This window comes from Arvicanthis niloticus, chromosome 5, assembly GCF_011762505.2.
Source record: "Arvicanthis niloticus isolate mArvNil1 chromosome 5, mArvNil1.pat.X, whole genome shotgun sequence".
Lineage (NCBI taxonomy): Eukaryota > Metazoa > Chordata > Mammalia > Rodentia > Muridae > Arvicanthis > Arvicanthis niloticus.
The window spans coordinates 32,430,688-32,447,083 of NC_047662.1; the positions used below are offsets into that span (position 1 = coordinate 32,430,688).

The 16,396-nt window shown below is 49.5% G+C and overlaps 1 protein-coding gene across 4 annotated transcripts in view; it reads right to left on the reverse strand.

Moving 5' to 3' along the window:
• Positions 1–2,485: 2,485 nt before the first annotated feature.
• The window catches only part of Rims3 (regulating synaptic membrane exocytosis 3), a 40,658-nt gene continuing 26,747 nt past the window's right edge, over positions 2,486–16,396 (reverse strand). For all 4 annotated transcript variants that reach the window (XM_034503562.2, XM_076934276.1, XM_034503561.2 and 1 more), the window contains exons 4-8: positions 15,831–15,972; positions 11,833–11,942; positions 10,064–10,165; positions 9,671–9,810; positions 2,486–7,719 (exon numbers count right to left, since the gene is read on the reverse strand). In XM_034503562.2, the coding sequence (XP_034359453.1) occupies positions 7,507–7,719; positions 9,671–9,810; positions 10,064–10,165; positions 11,833–11,942; positions 15,831–15,972 (707 nt within the window). In that variant the 3' untranslated portion in view covers positions 2,486–7,506. The remainder of the gene's footprint in view (positions 7,720–9,670; positions 9,811–10,063; positions 10,166–11,832; positions 11,943–15,830; positions 15,973–16,396) is intronic.

A 16,396-nucleotide genomic window follows, 5' to 3' on the forward strand; every position in this document is an offset into this window, starting at 1 on the left:
GGGCGTGTCTGAGTGTACACATGGAGCCCAGAGGCGGATAGCAGGTGTCTTCCTTTAAAGTGTTTTTGAAACGGACTTATATTTTATGGGTATGAGTGTTTTGCATGTTTTATTGTATTCTACGTGCAAGCAGTGACAGCAGGGGCCAGAAAAAGGTGTTGAATAACTCCTGAAGCTGGAGTTTCAGATGGCTGTGAACTGCCATGTGGGTGCTAGGAAATCAAACCCCTGTCTTCTAGAAGAACAGCCAGTGCTCTCAATCAGTGAGCCATCTCTCCAGCCACACCCACCAGAGACCAAGATGGGTATCTCGGTGAATCTGGAGCTTACCAATTTGATGAGGCTGACTGGCCAGAGACCCCTGGGATTCTCCTGTCTCCTCCCACCAGTCGTGAGAGGCATACACTGCCACACAAGAAGGAGTTGCACATGGGCGCTCAGGCTTGCAAATGAGCCACCTCTGCAGCCCTCGATTCTTTTTTATATACCTATTGAAATTATACATTGTTTTCTTATTTACCAAGCAGTCATGGTTTCAATAGGTTTGACCCCCATAGACTCATGTGTTTAAATGCCTGGCCCACAGGGAGTGGCACTATTAGGGGGTGCAGCCTTGTTAGAGGAAGTGTGTCACTGTGGGGATGGGCTTTGATTAAGTTCTACCCAGTGCAGAATTAGATTCTCTTTTTGCTGTCTGCAGATCATGATGTAGAACTCTCAGCTCCTTTTCCAGCACCAAGTCTGCCTGCACGCTGCCATGCTTCTAGCTATGATGATAATGGACTAAACCTCTCAAACTGTACGCCAGCCCCAGTGAAAGTTTTCCTTTGTAAGAGTTGCCGTGGTCATGGTGTCTCTTTCCAGCAACAGAAACCTTCCTCCCCTTCTTTTGTCTTGTGTACTTTTAGTAATGGACCCTGTCTCCACTGCACATTTTTATTAACTGGTTGTTGAATGCTTTACTATTTTCTTTTCTAGTGTTTATGCATCTCTAATTACAGTCTACATTCCAATGACGTCCTACACGTATACTGTGCAAAGCCTGCACAGTGTACTACTCCACTTTCTTATCCTAGTCTTTGTTCTTTTAAATCATAAGTTTCCTGCTCCATAAATGGTTATCAGCTTTGCTTTTTTTAATGTTGAGGATCAAGCTGAGGGACTGGCATGCACAGGACACAAGCCTTCCAACCACATCTGTAGCTACACACACAGCCCTTTTAAATTAATTTATTTCCTTCTTGAGACAGAGTCTCACTATATATCCCTGGATGGCCTAGAATTTTCTATGTAAAACAGGCTGACCTTGAACTCACAGAGATTCACTTGCCTCTGCCTTTCCAGTGTTCAGGTTATAAGCATGTGCCATCAAATCCAGAAAATAGTTTAAAATGTTAAGTGTACATGTATGTATACTGTGTGTATGGGCTGGTGAAGGCCAGAAGGCGGCATCGGAATCCCTGGAACTGAAATAAAAGGCAGTTGTGAGCTGCCCAGTGTGCGTGCTGAGAACTGAATGTTGGTCCCCTCAAAGAGCACTAAGTACTCCCAACCAATGAAACCATCATCTCTCTCAAACCCCACTTTAGCTTTTTGATGTATGAAGATTATCAGATTTAAAAAATGTCCTCTTGCTGGGCAGTGGTGGCGCACGCCTTTAATCCCAGCACTTGGGAGGCAGAGGCAGGCAGATTTCTGAGTTTGAGGCCAGCCTGGTCTACACAGTGAGTTCCATGACAGCCAGGGCTATACAGAGAATCCCTGTCTTTTTTTTTTTTTTTTTTTTTTTGGGGGGGGGGGGGGAGTGTCCTCTTCTGTTTGCTAGTTTTTTTTTTTTTTTTTTTTAATTACAAGTAGGATAAAAACCTTATAAAACATCTTTTCTCCATTAGGATAAATACATTTTCTCCTTTAATCTATTAACATAGTAAATTGCAGAGATGAATTTTTGTAATAATAATGAAATATCTTGCGTGACCGTGATAAACACGGCTTAATTATGTCTTCTTATGTTTTAGTAATTGTTGGAATTCACAGTTTGTACTTAGGATTTTCCCATCTTTTAGAGGCAGGGGAGGACAATGGGTACTGTAGAGTTCCTGATTATTGCAAGCCCCACAGCCTGATGACTGTTCACTGTTTCTATAAGGTGTGGCTGGGGTCGGCCTATGCCTTGTCTCTCTTGTCCCTCTATTTGGGTGTGCCTTGCAGAGTCTGTGGAGACAAAAAGCAAGGGTCCCTAGGGGAACCAAACTGGAAAGCCAACAGGCCAGTCTGATTCCATGGCTCAGGAATGTTGCTGTGGCAACTAAGCTCTCCGGGTAGGGGCAGGAGGCTGGCATCATCAATGTTCATACCTTTTTCTGAGCTGTACCTGTTTCCCACCTCTCAAGCAACCCAATCAGCAGCCGCCCCCCCCTTCCCATTTTTAATTACTCAGAACTCTTCTCTCCTGGAATAAAGACCATCCTCAGAAAGCCATACATAAAACCAATTTCAAATGGACTTTAATTTTTTTTTTCTGTCCAAATACTGTACATGCAGAAGCCATGTGAAGAATTTTCTCCTCAGGGGGATTGGCAAGGACATCACCTGAGACAGCCGGTATTCCCTCCCAGCTGTCCACCTGCCACCCTGGAGCCACGGTCTGGAACGATGCTGCAGAGAGCTCAAATAGAAAAGGCTAATTGCTTCTTATCTAAACAGTGTGCTTGTCAGTCCCTAACAGCTCTCGCTCTCGCTCTCTTTGCAGGATGCATTTGGAAATTCTAAAAAAGGGGTTCCTGCCTTCTGTGAGTTCTCATTGCTACAGGAGTTGCTAGAAGTCTCAGGTCTGCTTTCCCTGAGGAAGCAGCCACTTTTTGCCTTCTGAGAGAAAGTTTGGGAGAAGAAATTTGGGAAGAAGTGGTTTTAAAAAGCCAAATACTTGGAAGGACCTTCCCTCTTTCACCCCATCAGAGAGAATTCCTTTAAAAGGCTCTGAGTGCCCACTCTTCTTGGACTGTCGTCAAGAAGCATAATGACCAATGACCCAGTATGTCTGCTGGGGGACATGGACCTACTCAGGATTCAGTCAAGGTGGTGACATTACGGTACCTTGGAAACTGTCCACCATAGACAACACTTGGTTATTTCTCACCAAGACCAGAGAGAGTGGTAGGAGGAGGGCAAGCCACAAAGTGGTGAAGCCACATTTGGGCTTTTTTAGGAGCAGCATCTGGGCATGGACCAAATGAGGACAGGCTCCCAGAGTGAGAACCAAGGGGGATGAAACTGGCCCCTCACCACCTCAGCAACTCCAAGCCATAGACTTACAAAGCCTGGAGCAACCGGCAAATGCTCTGGGTTTTACAGATGAGGACACTGAAGCCCAGTAAGATATCTCACACAAGGTCACAGTTTCTGGCAAAAAGAAAAAAGAAGAAAAGAAAAGAAAAAAGTACTGAACAGCCATCCCTATCCAGGTCATTGGCTAATGGGGCAGATGCTCAGTTGTCCCTGGAATTCTCAGGCCCAGGGACCCTTCCTGGCATCAATATAAACTTCCTTGCAGGCCCAAGGCCCTGTCCTTGCTGGCGAGTGTCCAGTCAGAGCTGGTTTCTCCAAAGCAGCAACACCCAGGCTTCTCAAGGAGCACTTGCTAAGACAGACAGGGAGGAGACACAGTCTCTCACCTATGCGGCCTCTCTCGTATAGGCACAGCCATGCTGGGCCCACAACAGCCCACGCTCAGGGATGGGGGAGGGGAGTTGCTTTGCTACATGAAAAGATTAAGCCCTTTGTCAGAGAACAAGGACCCTCCCTTGGGCACGCCACCATCTGAGCTGTGTTCGTCTAGCTCCACAGACAGAGCTGCTGCCCACGGAGGCCAAGTCGCTCTCTTTGGCATCACTGACATTGCTCCAAGATGCTCAGGCACTCTCCAAATGACCCTTTCCCAGCCAGGCCAGGCTGATTGGATGGGGCTCCCCTGCTCTCTGATGGTAGTTGATCTCCCTAGCCTCTTCTGAACTCTTCTGACCGGGGCTAGAAGCAGACTGGAGGGAGAAGGCAGGGAAGGAGTCTGAATTTTCATCTCCTCTCTGATCATCCATCGGAAGACGATGCAGGAGAGGGGGTATATTCAGAAGAACGTCTGTATGTGTCAGGACGTTAGAGACAACAACTGAGGAGTGGGAGAGAAAGGGTGGTGGCAGGAAAGCAGGCCTCTTCTTGTCCACTTCCCTGTGGCCACTACAGAGATGCTGCTGGACAAGCTTCGGGCCACCACATGAAGTACCGCATCTCCCCACCCAATAGAGAGCAACCTTGGGCAAAGGCAGAGACTTCTTAGAGTTTGCACAGTGCTGGACACAATCGAAGAAACACAGAAGAGCAGCCTTGCTAGGGCACTACGGCCTCCTAGGCCAAGGGCGATGGAGAACGTGAGGTATCGGGAGCTCGGGGTATGCCGGAGCTCCGGGAACACAGCTGAGGATTGTGCTACATCTCGTTTCAGAGAAACGCCCTGGGAGGGCTCAGTTGTCTTTAAAACAAAAACAAAAACAAAAACAGAGGCTGCTGGTCTCTCCCAGGCTGGCAGTAAAGGAAGAGCTGGCATGCTTCCCTGGTTGAAGGTTGAGCCCCTGGGAAAGTTAGCTTGACCCCAGTGCTCCAGGCACCGAGTCCCCAAGGGCAGAACCATCCAGGCACCACTACCCCTGCCTCTCTGGGGCTTCCCTTGGCTCTGCCTTCATCCCATAGCGTGCTGGCATTGCCCGGGACCTGCTGAAGAGGTGATGTTCAGAGCTTGGTGGGATGAGAGGCTGGATGAAGAGCGCCTTTGGAGCTGGTTCTTCCCCAAAGGATCAAATGTCCCTGTCAAAGCAAGACTTGGCCCATTTCCTAGAGAACGATTCGTATCACAGAGTCCCATCTCTGCTTTCCTTGTAGGAAAGGAATCTGTTAAAAAGTGGGACAGGCTGAACAGGGCAGAAATACAGAGACATATGCTCTGAGTCACTTATCACTGCCCCTGCCCACAGCCCAGCATCGCTGCAGGGCCACTCCTGTCCCAGCCACAGCACGATGAATCTGGCCTGCCGAGAGGAGATGGGATGACCAAATCCCACTCCTGCAACCACTGCCACCTGGAGCAAGGGGTTATGTAGGTGGCCTGTTAGTAAGGGAACTCACAAGGATCCAGTTACTTCTTAACCCAATGTCCTTTCCTCAAAGGGCAGATCGCTTCCAGCCCAGGCAAGAGTCACACTTGGGCACACTTGCTTTGAGAATGGCACCCCAGTGGAGCCCCACATCCAGCGTGCTGAGAAACAAAGCTTTAAACCCAGCCTCCCTATCACATGTACACACTAGCCTTATACAACCCACACGTGTGAGAAAGCATCCAGAAGGGATTACTCAGTGTTACAAAGAGTGAATTCCCCAAAATCAATTGGGGAAGGGGATTATCTTCCATGGAGGTGGGATAGCCAAGTGCCCATCTCTTAGGTAGTTTACAGCCTTGGACTGTAGGCAGGTCAGCATGAGTTCCCAGCACATCAGTCCCTCCTCTGGCTAGAGCATCCCCTATGCTGACCCTCCTAAGAAGTGAGGGACACTCTCTGTTCGCAGCTCCCACTTCTGGGAGTGACTCAATGCCACACACACAAAGGTCTGTGTTGTCAGTGGGTCACTGACACTCCTCCACTCCAAATGGCTTTCACACCATCCAGAGGGTCCTTTGCAAGCTAGTTTCCTCCTTGCCCCCAATCCATTAAGGCTTGGAGGCCAAGAGCACTTTGCCCCATATCTTGTAATATGGGATATACATGTATATACTCTTCAGGCAGAAAGGTCAGCAAGAGAACTGGCCCCCACCTCACTGTCCTGCCTGCAGGACACATCCTCAGTCCTGCTCATTCTCCTCCTCACCCCACTTTGCATGGGGGCTTCTTTACTGCCTTTCTTTGAAAGGTGAGTGCAGGACTCTGACTACAGGGAGGTCCTTTGGGCTGGGACGGCTTTGTGTACCCCAGCTTTGGTACAAATGGGATTCACATACAGACAAAGGCTTCTTTACAGTTACCCCCGTATCTCTCTGCCTAGGCACTTATGCTAGAGGCATGGGCTAGGAGAGAGGCAGAAAGAGCGTCTTCCCCATCCCCTACCCAACACTTGCCTCCTCCCTCCTACCAGGCTGCTTTCTCCCAGGCAGCCTCCAATTCCACCCTATAGCTAAGGAGGGGAGGAACAGATGCAGCACTCCGGAGCCAGCCTTTAGTATCCATAATAGCCATCTTAGGGTCTGGCCCAGCCACTAGTCCCTCCAACAGTGTTCTCAGTGGTTGGGAGGAGTCCCAGGCAGACAAGGGAAGGGGATAGTAAAGCAGACGCAGCTGGGATGCCTAGTACAGGCCACTGCCTAGAGGAGCAGGGGCCTACTCAAGAAAGTAGGGAGGTGGAGGGGTGAGTATTGCTGGTACAGAGCTGGTGACAGAGGCACCCTTGAGTGCAGAGCCAGGCTGCCCACAGAGCTAGGAAGCTGGAGCCCTGGTGTGTCAGAACTCCAGATGGGGTCTGGTGTCTACAGATGAGCAAAGAAAGCAGAACCTGAAAGGACAGCTTCATGCAGCTAATCCCAGGTCGGAGAGGATGCCCTCCTTCCTCCAGCAAGTAGCTCTACCCATGGCACTGCTTCCCAAGCCATGCTCCCTCAGGAATAACCCCAAAGGGGACAGGGCCACCCTTGATGCCTGAGAAGGCCAGCTACTTCAACAGACAACCTCCTGGGTCCACTGGGGAGCTCCTTTGGCATGTTGGAACACTCCAGGGGAAGAGAGGTCCCAGTACATCCTCTAGTGTGTCTGGCCAGCATCCTCCTCCCCATACACACTCTGTCTTCCTGGGGCCCTGGCGAGGGCACTGAGTAAGCATGCTACATGCTGTGGTGTGCATTCAATGGGATGACCACCGGTGTGGCTGTGGTAGGGAGGAGAGATGTAGATTCCTAGATGGAACCAGATGTGGTCAGCTGCAATGGATGCTACATTCCTCAAAAAAGCAGCAATGCTGGGAAAGGCAAAGAAAAAAACAAGACAGAAAAGCAAGTGGAGACTATACAACAACAAGGCAGGGACAAATCGAGACCCACCAGTGGCCGGCCCACCAGTGGCCACACCCCCTATTTCTACCCCTGGAGACTCCATGGGCAAGAAGTGTCCAAATGATGCTCCTTTGGGTTCTTTCCTGCAAGATACGGAGACGTGGACTATATAGTCCATGTGATCACCAAGACTGATTGTACACAGACAAATGGACAGATATATGGACACACACAAACACACACACACAGACACACAGACACACACTACAGTCTCCACTGCCAGCTGGGACAAGCCCAGTGGCCAACAGGCATGCAGCAGGGTAAGGGGTCCAGAAGGACATGGAGACTATGTACAGGGGGTGGTGGGGCCAGCAGGCTCCCATCCCCCAACATCCCCTGGCCTCTTGTCCTCATCAAGGTCCTTAGGAGCACGAGGGGCTGGTGGCACTCTCCAAAGAGGACTGAGACAGGCGCCTGGTGAGGGATCCGAGTGTGGAGTCAGCCACAGAGGATGTGGGGAAGAGTTTGTACCAGCCAGTGACTGCGGCACTCAGGTCCAGCTCGTCCAGCATGATCTGGGCCATACCCATGAAGCACTTGTGGTCCATACGGCCGTAGTCTCCCCAGACGATCACCTGGCAGCAGTAGGAGGAAGAGGGAGGCACTGAATCTCCAGGACTGGGCAGTGGGCCCGGGAACCTATCGGCTTCACCAGGGCACAGATGGGAGAGTCAGAATTAAAGATGATTTGGGCAGGCACGTTCTGAGTGCCTGGGACATGGCAGGCCTCCTACGGGGGTGGGAAGCATTGTCTGAACTACTGTAACAAGTTGTTTTGGTTTTTTTCTCCTGTGGCCCGAAAGATCTAATTAACCAATACAATGGCCCACAGTGAGCTCAGGTTAGATCCTGGGTGATCTGGTTCCACTCCCCTCAACACCCCAGGCAGCAGCTCTCTCCCCGAGTCCAGGGTCTAGGTCACAGCTGCAGTCCTGCTATGGGCCTTAATAAGCCCCTGGCTTGGCCCTGACTGTCTCCATCTGGAACTCAGGGAGGAAGCAATTACGTCAGTGATTTTTCAAATTTGTTTTTAAAAACAGGCATCTGATATTGGGCTTCTGCTCCAGAATACAAGAGTTCTGCAGTTCTTTGGTTTGTAAACCCGTGGGTCCTTACAACAGAGCCATCACAGCTCAGAGGAACAGCCTGCCACAAGTGGGACTACTAGCAGGATGACTGAAAACATCAGAGGTGGACTCCTGAAGGGGATTATGGGATTCCAGGCTCTTCCTCTGCTCCCCAAGTGCCCTGAGGTGAGCAGCTTTCTCCACAGCCCCAACTGACAGTCGACCTGAGTCTCAAAAACTCAGTCAGAATAATCTTTTCTCTTTTAAAATTAACCTCAGGTGTTTGTTACAAATGAAAAGCAAGAGTCTTCAGGCAAGGCAAGCCAATAGCAGCCCCACCATACCTAGGTTTTAACTTAGTGAGTGGCTGCCCATGTGCAAACTCTAAAAAAGTTTTTTTTTTTTTTAAATTTGTACATGCATACATAAACCTGAGTGAAGGTGCCCCCGGAGGCACCTCGCCCTCCTGGAGCTGGAGTTAGAGGCAGTTGTGAGCCACCTGACATGGGTAATGGAAGCAGTCTTCAACGAGGGTAGTTAGTCTATGTTCTGAACCTCCTAGCTATCTCTTGTATCTCTTCTCCACACATCCACCCACAGTGAGTGCTGAGCAGGAATCTGAACTCAGGACTGAGCCAAGACCTATGTGAGCTCAGGTTCACCTACAGAAGGGGCACAATGAGGCAAGTCCTTCCCCTCACTCTCATCAGGAAGACCCACCAACAGGGTTTCACTGTCAAGGAGCTGGGCTGAGAGTCACCTGAACGTGGGCTCCTCTAATCCTTCAACTGAACAGTCATTTCATCCTTCCGAGACCCTGCCTGCTCACCTAGACTGGGGAAACCACTCCTCCTTTCATAGGATCCTCTCTGAGGAAGACACAAATCACTCTAGAACGTGCCTGGCCACCCCCAACCCCCAGTGAGGTACAGAGCACTGGTGGGAAGGTGGATACTGCCTGGTTCTGCTGCCCTGCTGTGAGAGCTGAGGAGCTATTTTACCATGGGCAGTGAAAAGAAACTAGAGAGGGAAAAGGGAGGGAGGAGAAAGAGGGAAAGGGGCTGGCCAGATGCTCGGGAGGAACAGTGCTGGCCACCGAAACTGAAGGACCTCAGTTCAATCCCTGGAATCCATGGCAAGGTGAAAGGAGAGAGCCGACTCCAGGATAGATATGTACCCCCCACACATGTACCCACACACACGTGTACACACACACACACATGTACCCACATACACGTGTACCCACACACACACGTGTAACCACACACACGTGTACCACACACACGTGTACCACACACACACATGTACCCCCACACACGTGTACCCACACACACGTGTACCCACACACACATGTACCCACACACACATGTACCCACACACACAATGATAAAGAGGATATAGATTAATGTAGCTGGCTCAATGCTTGACCAGAACCTGAGTCTGCCCTGTAAACACTGACCTGCAGAACTTTGCCTTGGGGTCCCTCATCAAAGAGCAAAGCTTGCTGGTACAAGGGATCGCAAGTCTTCTTGGCCACCTTCGTCTTTTTCTTGGCTACGCATGCCCCGTTCTCCAGCAGGTAAGCCTTGATATAGGTGGCTGAAAATGAAGGAGAGTGGTTGGAAGAGGTGCCATAGCCTGCGTAGTCTCCACCCTCCAGGAGGTCCTGGCGGGGAGTGGTCGAGCTGGCCAGTGAACCCAGCAGACACTGAGTCTCCTTGACCTTTCCTGACCCATCTTGCCCACAAGCCTTCCACCGCTTTAGGCTGCTGGCGAGCTGAGGACTGGCTAGTACCCCATCCCTGCTAGGATCCTTCCTCCTTCCTCAGATCTCCCAGCCACTTAGCCTCACCTGGGAGGGATTTGGAGCCTGGCTTGGGGGTCAGGCCCCGAGCTTCAATCACTTCTACCTCCAACTGGCCGCTCCGGTCCATGATAGCAATGTGCACATCTCCTGCAAGGAAAAAGAATGGACGACCAGCTGAGGTCAGATGGGGCAGGCTGACAGGATGCATCAGAAAACATCAATCTGCAGGATGCTGCAGTTTCCCTGGAAGGGAATATGAGAGAGCAAACTGCAAATGTTGCAATGGCTCTCAGGAGACCACTTCAAAGGGACGGAGGAACACTGTGATACTCTGTGGGGAATGACCTTCAAGGAGACATGCTTAAGTCATAACTAATGGTTGCCAAACTCTCACCCATGTATGGTGGACAAGGGGCTTCTGCTTCACTACACAGAACAGGCAAGTCTGGGGGACGGAGTGCACACAGCAGCCCTCAGCCAGTCTCTTTAGTATATGGCAGACGGATACCAGAAGAGCATCCATGCAAACAGAAGCTAAGCTATGAGCCTGCCAGCGAAGCGAGCTGGGCAGCCTACACCCCATGTGATGAGAGCTCACCACCCACTCCAAAAAAGGTAAGGGATTCAGTCATGCTGACTTCTAGAAACTCTTAGCTGTACTCATCGTGAGTGAGCAAAGTTTAGAATTATACAGTAGTGTGTGGAACTCCCTTCAGGTAGGTGTAGAATTATAAACCTGATCTGAGTCCCCATCCCTCCAGTTAAATGGGTGAGACTTTGAGTTCCATCAGGTATAATGTTATTATTGTACTTACATACTTTGGGGGCAGGAATTCGCCACAGTCAGGGACACCCTGAAATTCATCCTTCTCATTCCAGTAATTCCTGACCTCGGCAAAAGGGTCTCATGCCTAACCATGAATGTATACTTGCTTTTCCTGGTCTGGGACACAAGGGGGCACCACACACAAAATATTCTGGGTTCTGATGGGTTTATTATTGCAGTGGCTGCCACTTCGGGGAAGAGCCTGAGCTATTGAGCAGGCTCCAGTCCCAAGGAAAAGCTTGGAATTAAGCAAATTCAATACCCAGGGCTGGAAGAGAGTGGACCCTGATTCTCTGAATGTCCTCTGAACTCCTCTTTCAAAGAAGAAAGGAGAGTACCAAACAAAGAAGCCTGGTATAGAGTCCTAGCTCTATTTTCTGCTTCTGCTCTGAGGGTCAAAGGTCAAGTGCCAACAGGATGGGGCTTAGTAGAGACGCCTGGATCAGGTAAAGCTCAGGTGAGACTGACAGGAAAGCCTGCCTGGCCAGGACCCGAAAGCACAGGGCTGTGGGAAGCTTTGAAAGTTGCTAAGAGGACCCAGTGTGGGCTTTGTGCACTTCCTAGCTGCCAGGAAGAGATGAGAAAATTACTAAAAGTCCCTAGGTGCCAGACGCTGATGGGAGGAACCAGTCCAATTAGCCACGGTTCCTAAGGAGAGCATTAAAATGCTTTCTACAAAGTATCTAACAGGAGTGCAAGAAGGGGTGTTGGGTTGCAGAACTGAAGCAGGAATTACTGATTCCATCTTCCAGAGGAGGAAACAGAGGCTCCAGGAAGGCTAGAGAGGTAAATCAGCATGGGCCAACACTGTGACCCTGTTCACACAGCAGGGGTGGGTGACCAGTCTAAAAAAGCTGCTGCTGGGTAATGGTCCTTCCTGGCACCTGAGGAAGAAACCTGCTGCCAGCTCTACCACACACTGGGCCCCAGAGCTCCTTCTTTTACTGTGCCTCCCCCGCCGAACTTACCCTTCTTCAGCAAGACTTACCCATGGGGGGTGTGGCCAATGTCTGTCGCCCCACAATCTGGGCTGGTCCGAGGCCATCCAGAAAGTCACTGAACTGGCTTTCAGCTCCAAGCCGTGTGGGAAAAATAAACCTGCAGAGGGACACAGAGGGCGTGTGAGGTAGCAGGTGGGGGTGGATGCAGAGGCCTTTTACCTGGGGTCTTGGGTCTCATTTCTCCTCTATACAGTGTAACTACACTATTCTAAGTGGGAGTGAACATTTGTCATTTCTACACATTGAAGAAAAAATACTTCAGGTTGCATGTTCCAGACAGTCTCACTGTGTACTTCTGGATGACCTAGAATTTACTATGAAGCCCAGGCTGGCCTCAGACTAATGGCAATCCTCCTGTCTTATCCTTCCAAGTGCTTGGGTAATAAGTAGGTATCATAATGTCTGGCTTGGAGAAAGATACTTTGGTATCAATAAAGATGATAATGAAGATATTTAAAGTGTTTGAATCCTTAAGCTTCAGTTTTGGGGATTTTTGTTAGTTTTTGTTTGTTTGTTTGCATTTTGAGACAAGTTCTTGTGCATCCCTCAGCCTCATGATGTAGCCAAGGTGACTGAAATTCCCAGTCACCTTACTTTACCTGTTGACCTCTGGAATTACAGGCATGCATGTACCACCATGTTCAGCGTCTGCAGCATGACAGACCCCAGGGCTTCATGCATGCTAAATGAACATGCTACCAACTGAGATATATCCCAGCCCAAGCCCCAGAGTTCTGAAGTGAGCCTCAGAAGGCAGGGCTTGCTGGACACACGGACCCTCACGAAAGCATGCTAGTGCCAAGAATGAGAGACTCTTAATGTCTACAATGAGTTCCAAGAACTGAGATTTGCTTTAAAAAAAAAAAAAAAAAAAAAAACAACAACAACAACAAAAAAAAAAAACCCAGAAACTTAAAATCCAAGTCAATAAAGTGAAGTGGTGCTCAAACCGGCAGAAGAGACCAAAATAACCCAAGAATAGCACTGAGATGAATGGCAAGTGATTGTGGGTGGTCTATGACTGGAGGGAAGGGGGCCGGAAGTAGTAACAGGAGAAACTGACAGTGATTGAAAGCTGGCCAGCTGCCAGCAGTGCATTGGGTGTTCCGAGTGCCTTGTGGCATTAATCCTTACAACCAGTCTGTGTGGTGGGAACCATTATCCGGTTTTACAGATGAAATAGACATTTCCAAGAGTCTGGCTTTGTCCACAAGAGATGACAGTGCTCACTGGGGGACGGGGGAAGACTGAGGCAGCTGGCACAGGGAAAAGTTCTGGACACTTGAGATAACAAATGGCAACAGATCTTTGCTTCTGTTCTGATGCTGCTGCTACTGCCTCCTCAGGCCTGGGGGTTCTGGGTTTGGCCAACAGGACAGCCTCCTTAGGGGCCACAGCGAACTAGAATATGCCGATCTCCTAGTGACAGCCATGGAAGGTGAGTCAGAGAAGAATCCCGGTTGGACAGTTTGGAGTGGAGGCTCCACTGGTCAGTGACAGGCAGGGAACAATGGGTTTGCGGGACAGAACCTATATTTCTCCTACAGGGCTTAGCATCCACTCCCAGGAAAAGGCTTCAAGGCATCTGCCTTCATTGGTCATGATCAACAAGAGCCTAATGTCACTCTTTCTGTGCACTGGGGGTGGGGACACATGTACTCGTGTGTGTGTGTGTGTGTGTGTTGGAGACCAGAGGTCATCACTGGGTGTCTTCCTCAAGCACTTTCCACTTCAGGTTTTTAGATAGAATCTCCCATTGAACCTAGAGTTTGTAGATTTGGAGGCTGGCTGCTAGCAAGCCCCAGGAATCCTTGTCTCTGTCCCCCAGTAATGGGGTTATAAGCATGTGAACGATTCCATGCAGCCTTTTTACATGGGTGCTGGGGGACCGATACTCAGCTTGTACAGCATGCACTTCACCAACGGAACCATCTCTCCAGCCCTCTCATTTTTTGGTCTTCCTCTTCCCTCCTCTCTCTCTATGCATACCTCTTCTTTTTTTTTTTTTCCATACACTGTCTTTTGTAGCCCAGGCTGTCTGAGAACTCACTATGTAGTTAAGTCTCTGACCTTAAACTCTTGGTCCTGCCTCCACCTCTCAAGTGCTGCATTTATAGGTGTGACCACCACACCCAGTCTTAGTGTCACAATCTTATTGACAGTGAGACCTCAGAAGAAACAGAGATATAGACTCAAAATCTCAGAACTGGGATGGTGGTGCTGGTGGTAGTAATATACACTGTGGACATTGTATGGAATCAAATGACCTTAGAGTGAAAAACAACTTGGACACCACTTAAGAACTGGGCCTGTGGGTAAAGGGCCTCTGCCACTCAGGGACCTTGGTTTCCTCTCTTGTATGTGCAGACACTGGTGTGTTGTACACTCACTAAGGGCAAGTGCCAAGTGTTTTTTTGTTTTTTTTTTTTTTTTTGGTTTTTCGAGACAGGGTTTCTCTGTGTAGCCCTGGATGTCCTGGAACTCACTCTGTAGACCAGGCTGGCCTCGAACTCAGAAATCCGCCTGCCTCTGCCTCCCAAGTACTGGGATTAAAGGTGTGCACCACCACCGCCCAGCAAGTGCAAGTGTTAAGTGATCATAGCACATGGCTTCCAGAAAGGGAGTCACTAGCCTGAGGTACCTATCTTACTCTGTACAAGGTCTGATGTGCAGATAGCAATGGCTACTTATTTCCATGTGAGAAGGTGCAGTTGGCCATCTGTCTCTATAGGCTCTGCACCTGTGATTCAATCAACCACACACTGAGAATATGAAGGAAAATATTGTCTGTTACTGAGCATAGACAGATTTTCTTATTCCTAAACAATACAGTCTAGGCTTGGGATTGGGGTGGACACCTATAATACCTTACCAGTCAATGCTCGGGATGCAGAGGCAAGAGGATTCTGGATGCTGAATTCAAGACGGGCCTGACCTGTATATATAGTGAGACTTGTCTAACAAGCAGCTCTGCCGAATTCACCTTATGCTGAGAATTATAAGTGATCTAGAAAGGATTTGGTGTATACACAAGAATGCGTACAGGTTGTATGCAAACATCATTCAGTGTATTTAAGGGATTCAAGAAGCTGTGGGTTTTAGAGCCGTGGGAGGTCTTGGAGCCAATCCCAAAGGGATGCCAAAGGCTCCATACAGTAGTGAGAGACAATAATTGAATATTAAATAAGCCACAGGATCCTGAGACTGAAAATTATAGGGGCCTGATGAAACAGAAGCGGAAAAATCTACAAACTCCAATTTAGAACAGATCTGTGGAGTGTCTGTCTAAGCAGTAACTTTCAAATGCTTACTGCAACTCGCATGAAAAAAGAAAAAAAAAAAAAAAAAAGAGCCTGCTAAGACCCCCGCCCACCATGGACCCACGTGCACCCTGGATAAAGAACTCATGTTCTCCAGGCCATCCACCCTTGCTACACAGGCTACACAGGCTACACAGGCTACACAGGCTACACAGGCTACACAGGCTACACAGGCTACACAGGCTACACAGGCTACACAGGCTGCACAGGCTACACAGGCTGCACAGGCTGCCTGCATTATATCTATTTCTTTCTCTAGTGCTGCTTTTGACCCACTACAGTGATTTTACTTCCTGCCTGTGAGTCACAAGGTAAGATGTGACAGTTTTAAAAACATGGATCTAGTCCAATTTTCTTCCCTAATCTCCAAGCAAGGTGATTTATAAAGATTTCACACAACTAAGCCATGAAAATAGGTTTAGGCTTAGAAGGAATTTAGGGTCACAGTTTCCTCTGGAGGGTGGGTGATGGGAGGCAGGAGCCCCAAGTTCCTTCTTGAAATAAAAGAACAAAAAACTGTGCCCCAGGGACTCTGGGTGTTCTGTCAGGAGCAATGGAAGACCCGAAACCCAGGGACCAGATGTCTAGGAGAAGGGACAGGGGCAGCTGGGGCAGGGAGGGATGCAGAGATTTTGGCTGGAAAGCAAATGGGCAGGTGCACGCACGTGCCCTCGGAGCTGTTGCTGTTGGTGCTGCCGTCGGTAGACTCCCGGCTGCCCTGGCGGGTTACTCGGCTCCGCATCTCCACAGCAATGCCAGTCTCTGTGCTCCGTCGAATGTTGCTGCGAAGCTTCTTAGTGGCCCCTTCTGGGGTCCCCATCCCGAGGAGAGAGAGGGAAAAAGGTCAAAACATGGCCTAGACTTTTCAAAGAGTGCTACCAAAGAGATTCTCTGAACAGAGGCAGGTGGGGATCTGCCAAGGCTGCGACACCACTGAGCTGACCCCACAGCTGCCCGGGGACATGCTGTGTGCATGGACCAATAGAAACACAAATGGAAGTCAAGAGCCCTGTAGTCTTGGGGCCCTCACCATCCACTAGGCTCCCCCCCACCTTCCCACTCTGTTTCATCCTGAACCCCAAAACTTAAAAGTTGCTTCTTCCTCTCACTTCTGGAAAGTTTGTTTTAGGATTTCCAGATCTACTTTCCCTCTTCTAGATATCCTACCAGACCCCAAACTCCCTCTCTGCTGCTCCACCAGAAGTCTGGCCATGTGAGACTTCTCAAGGTA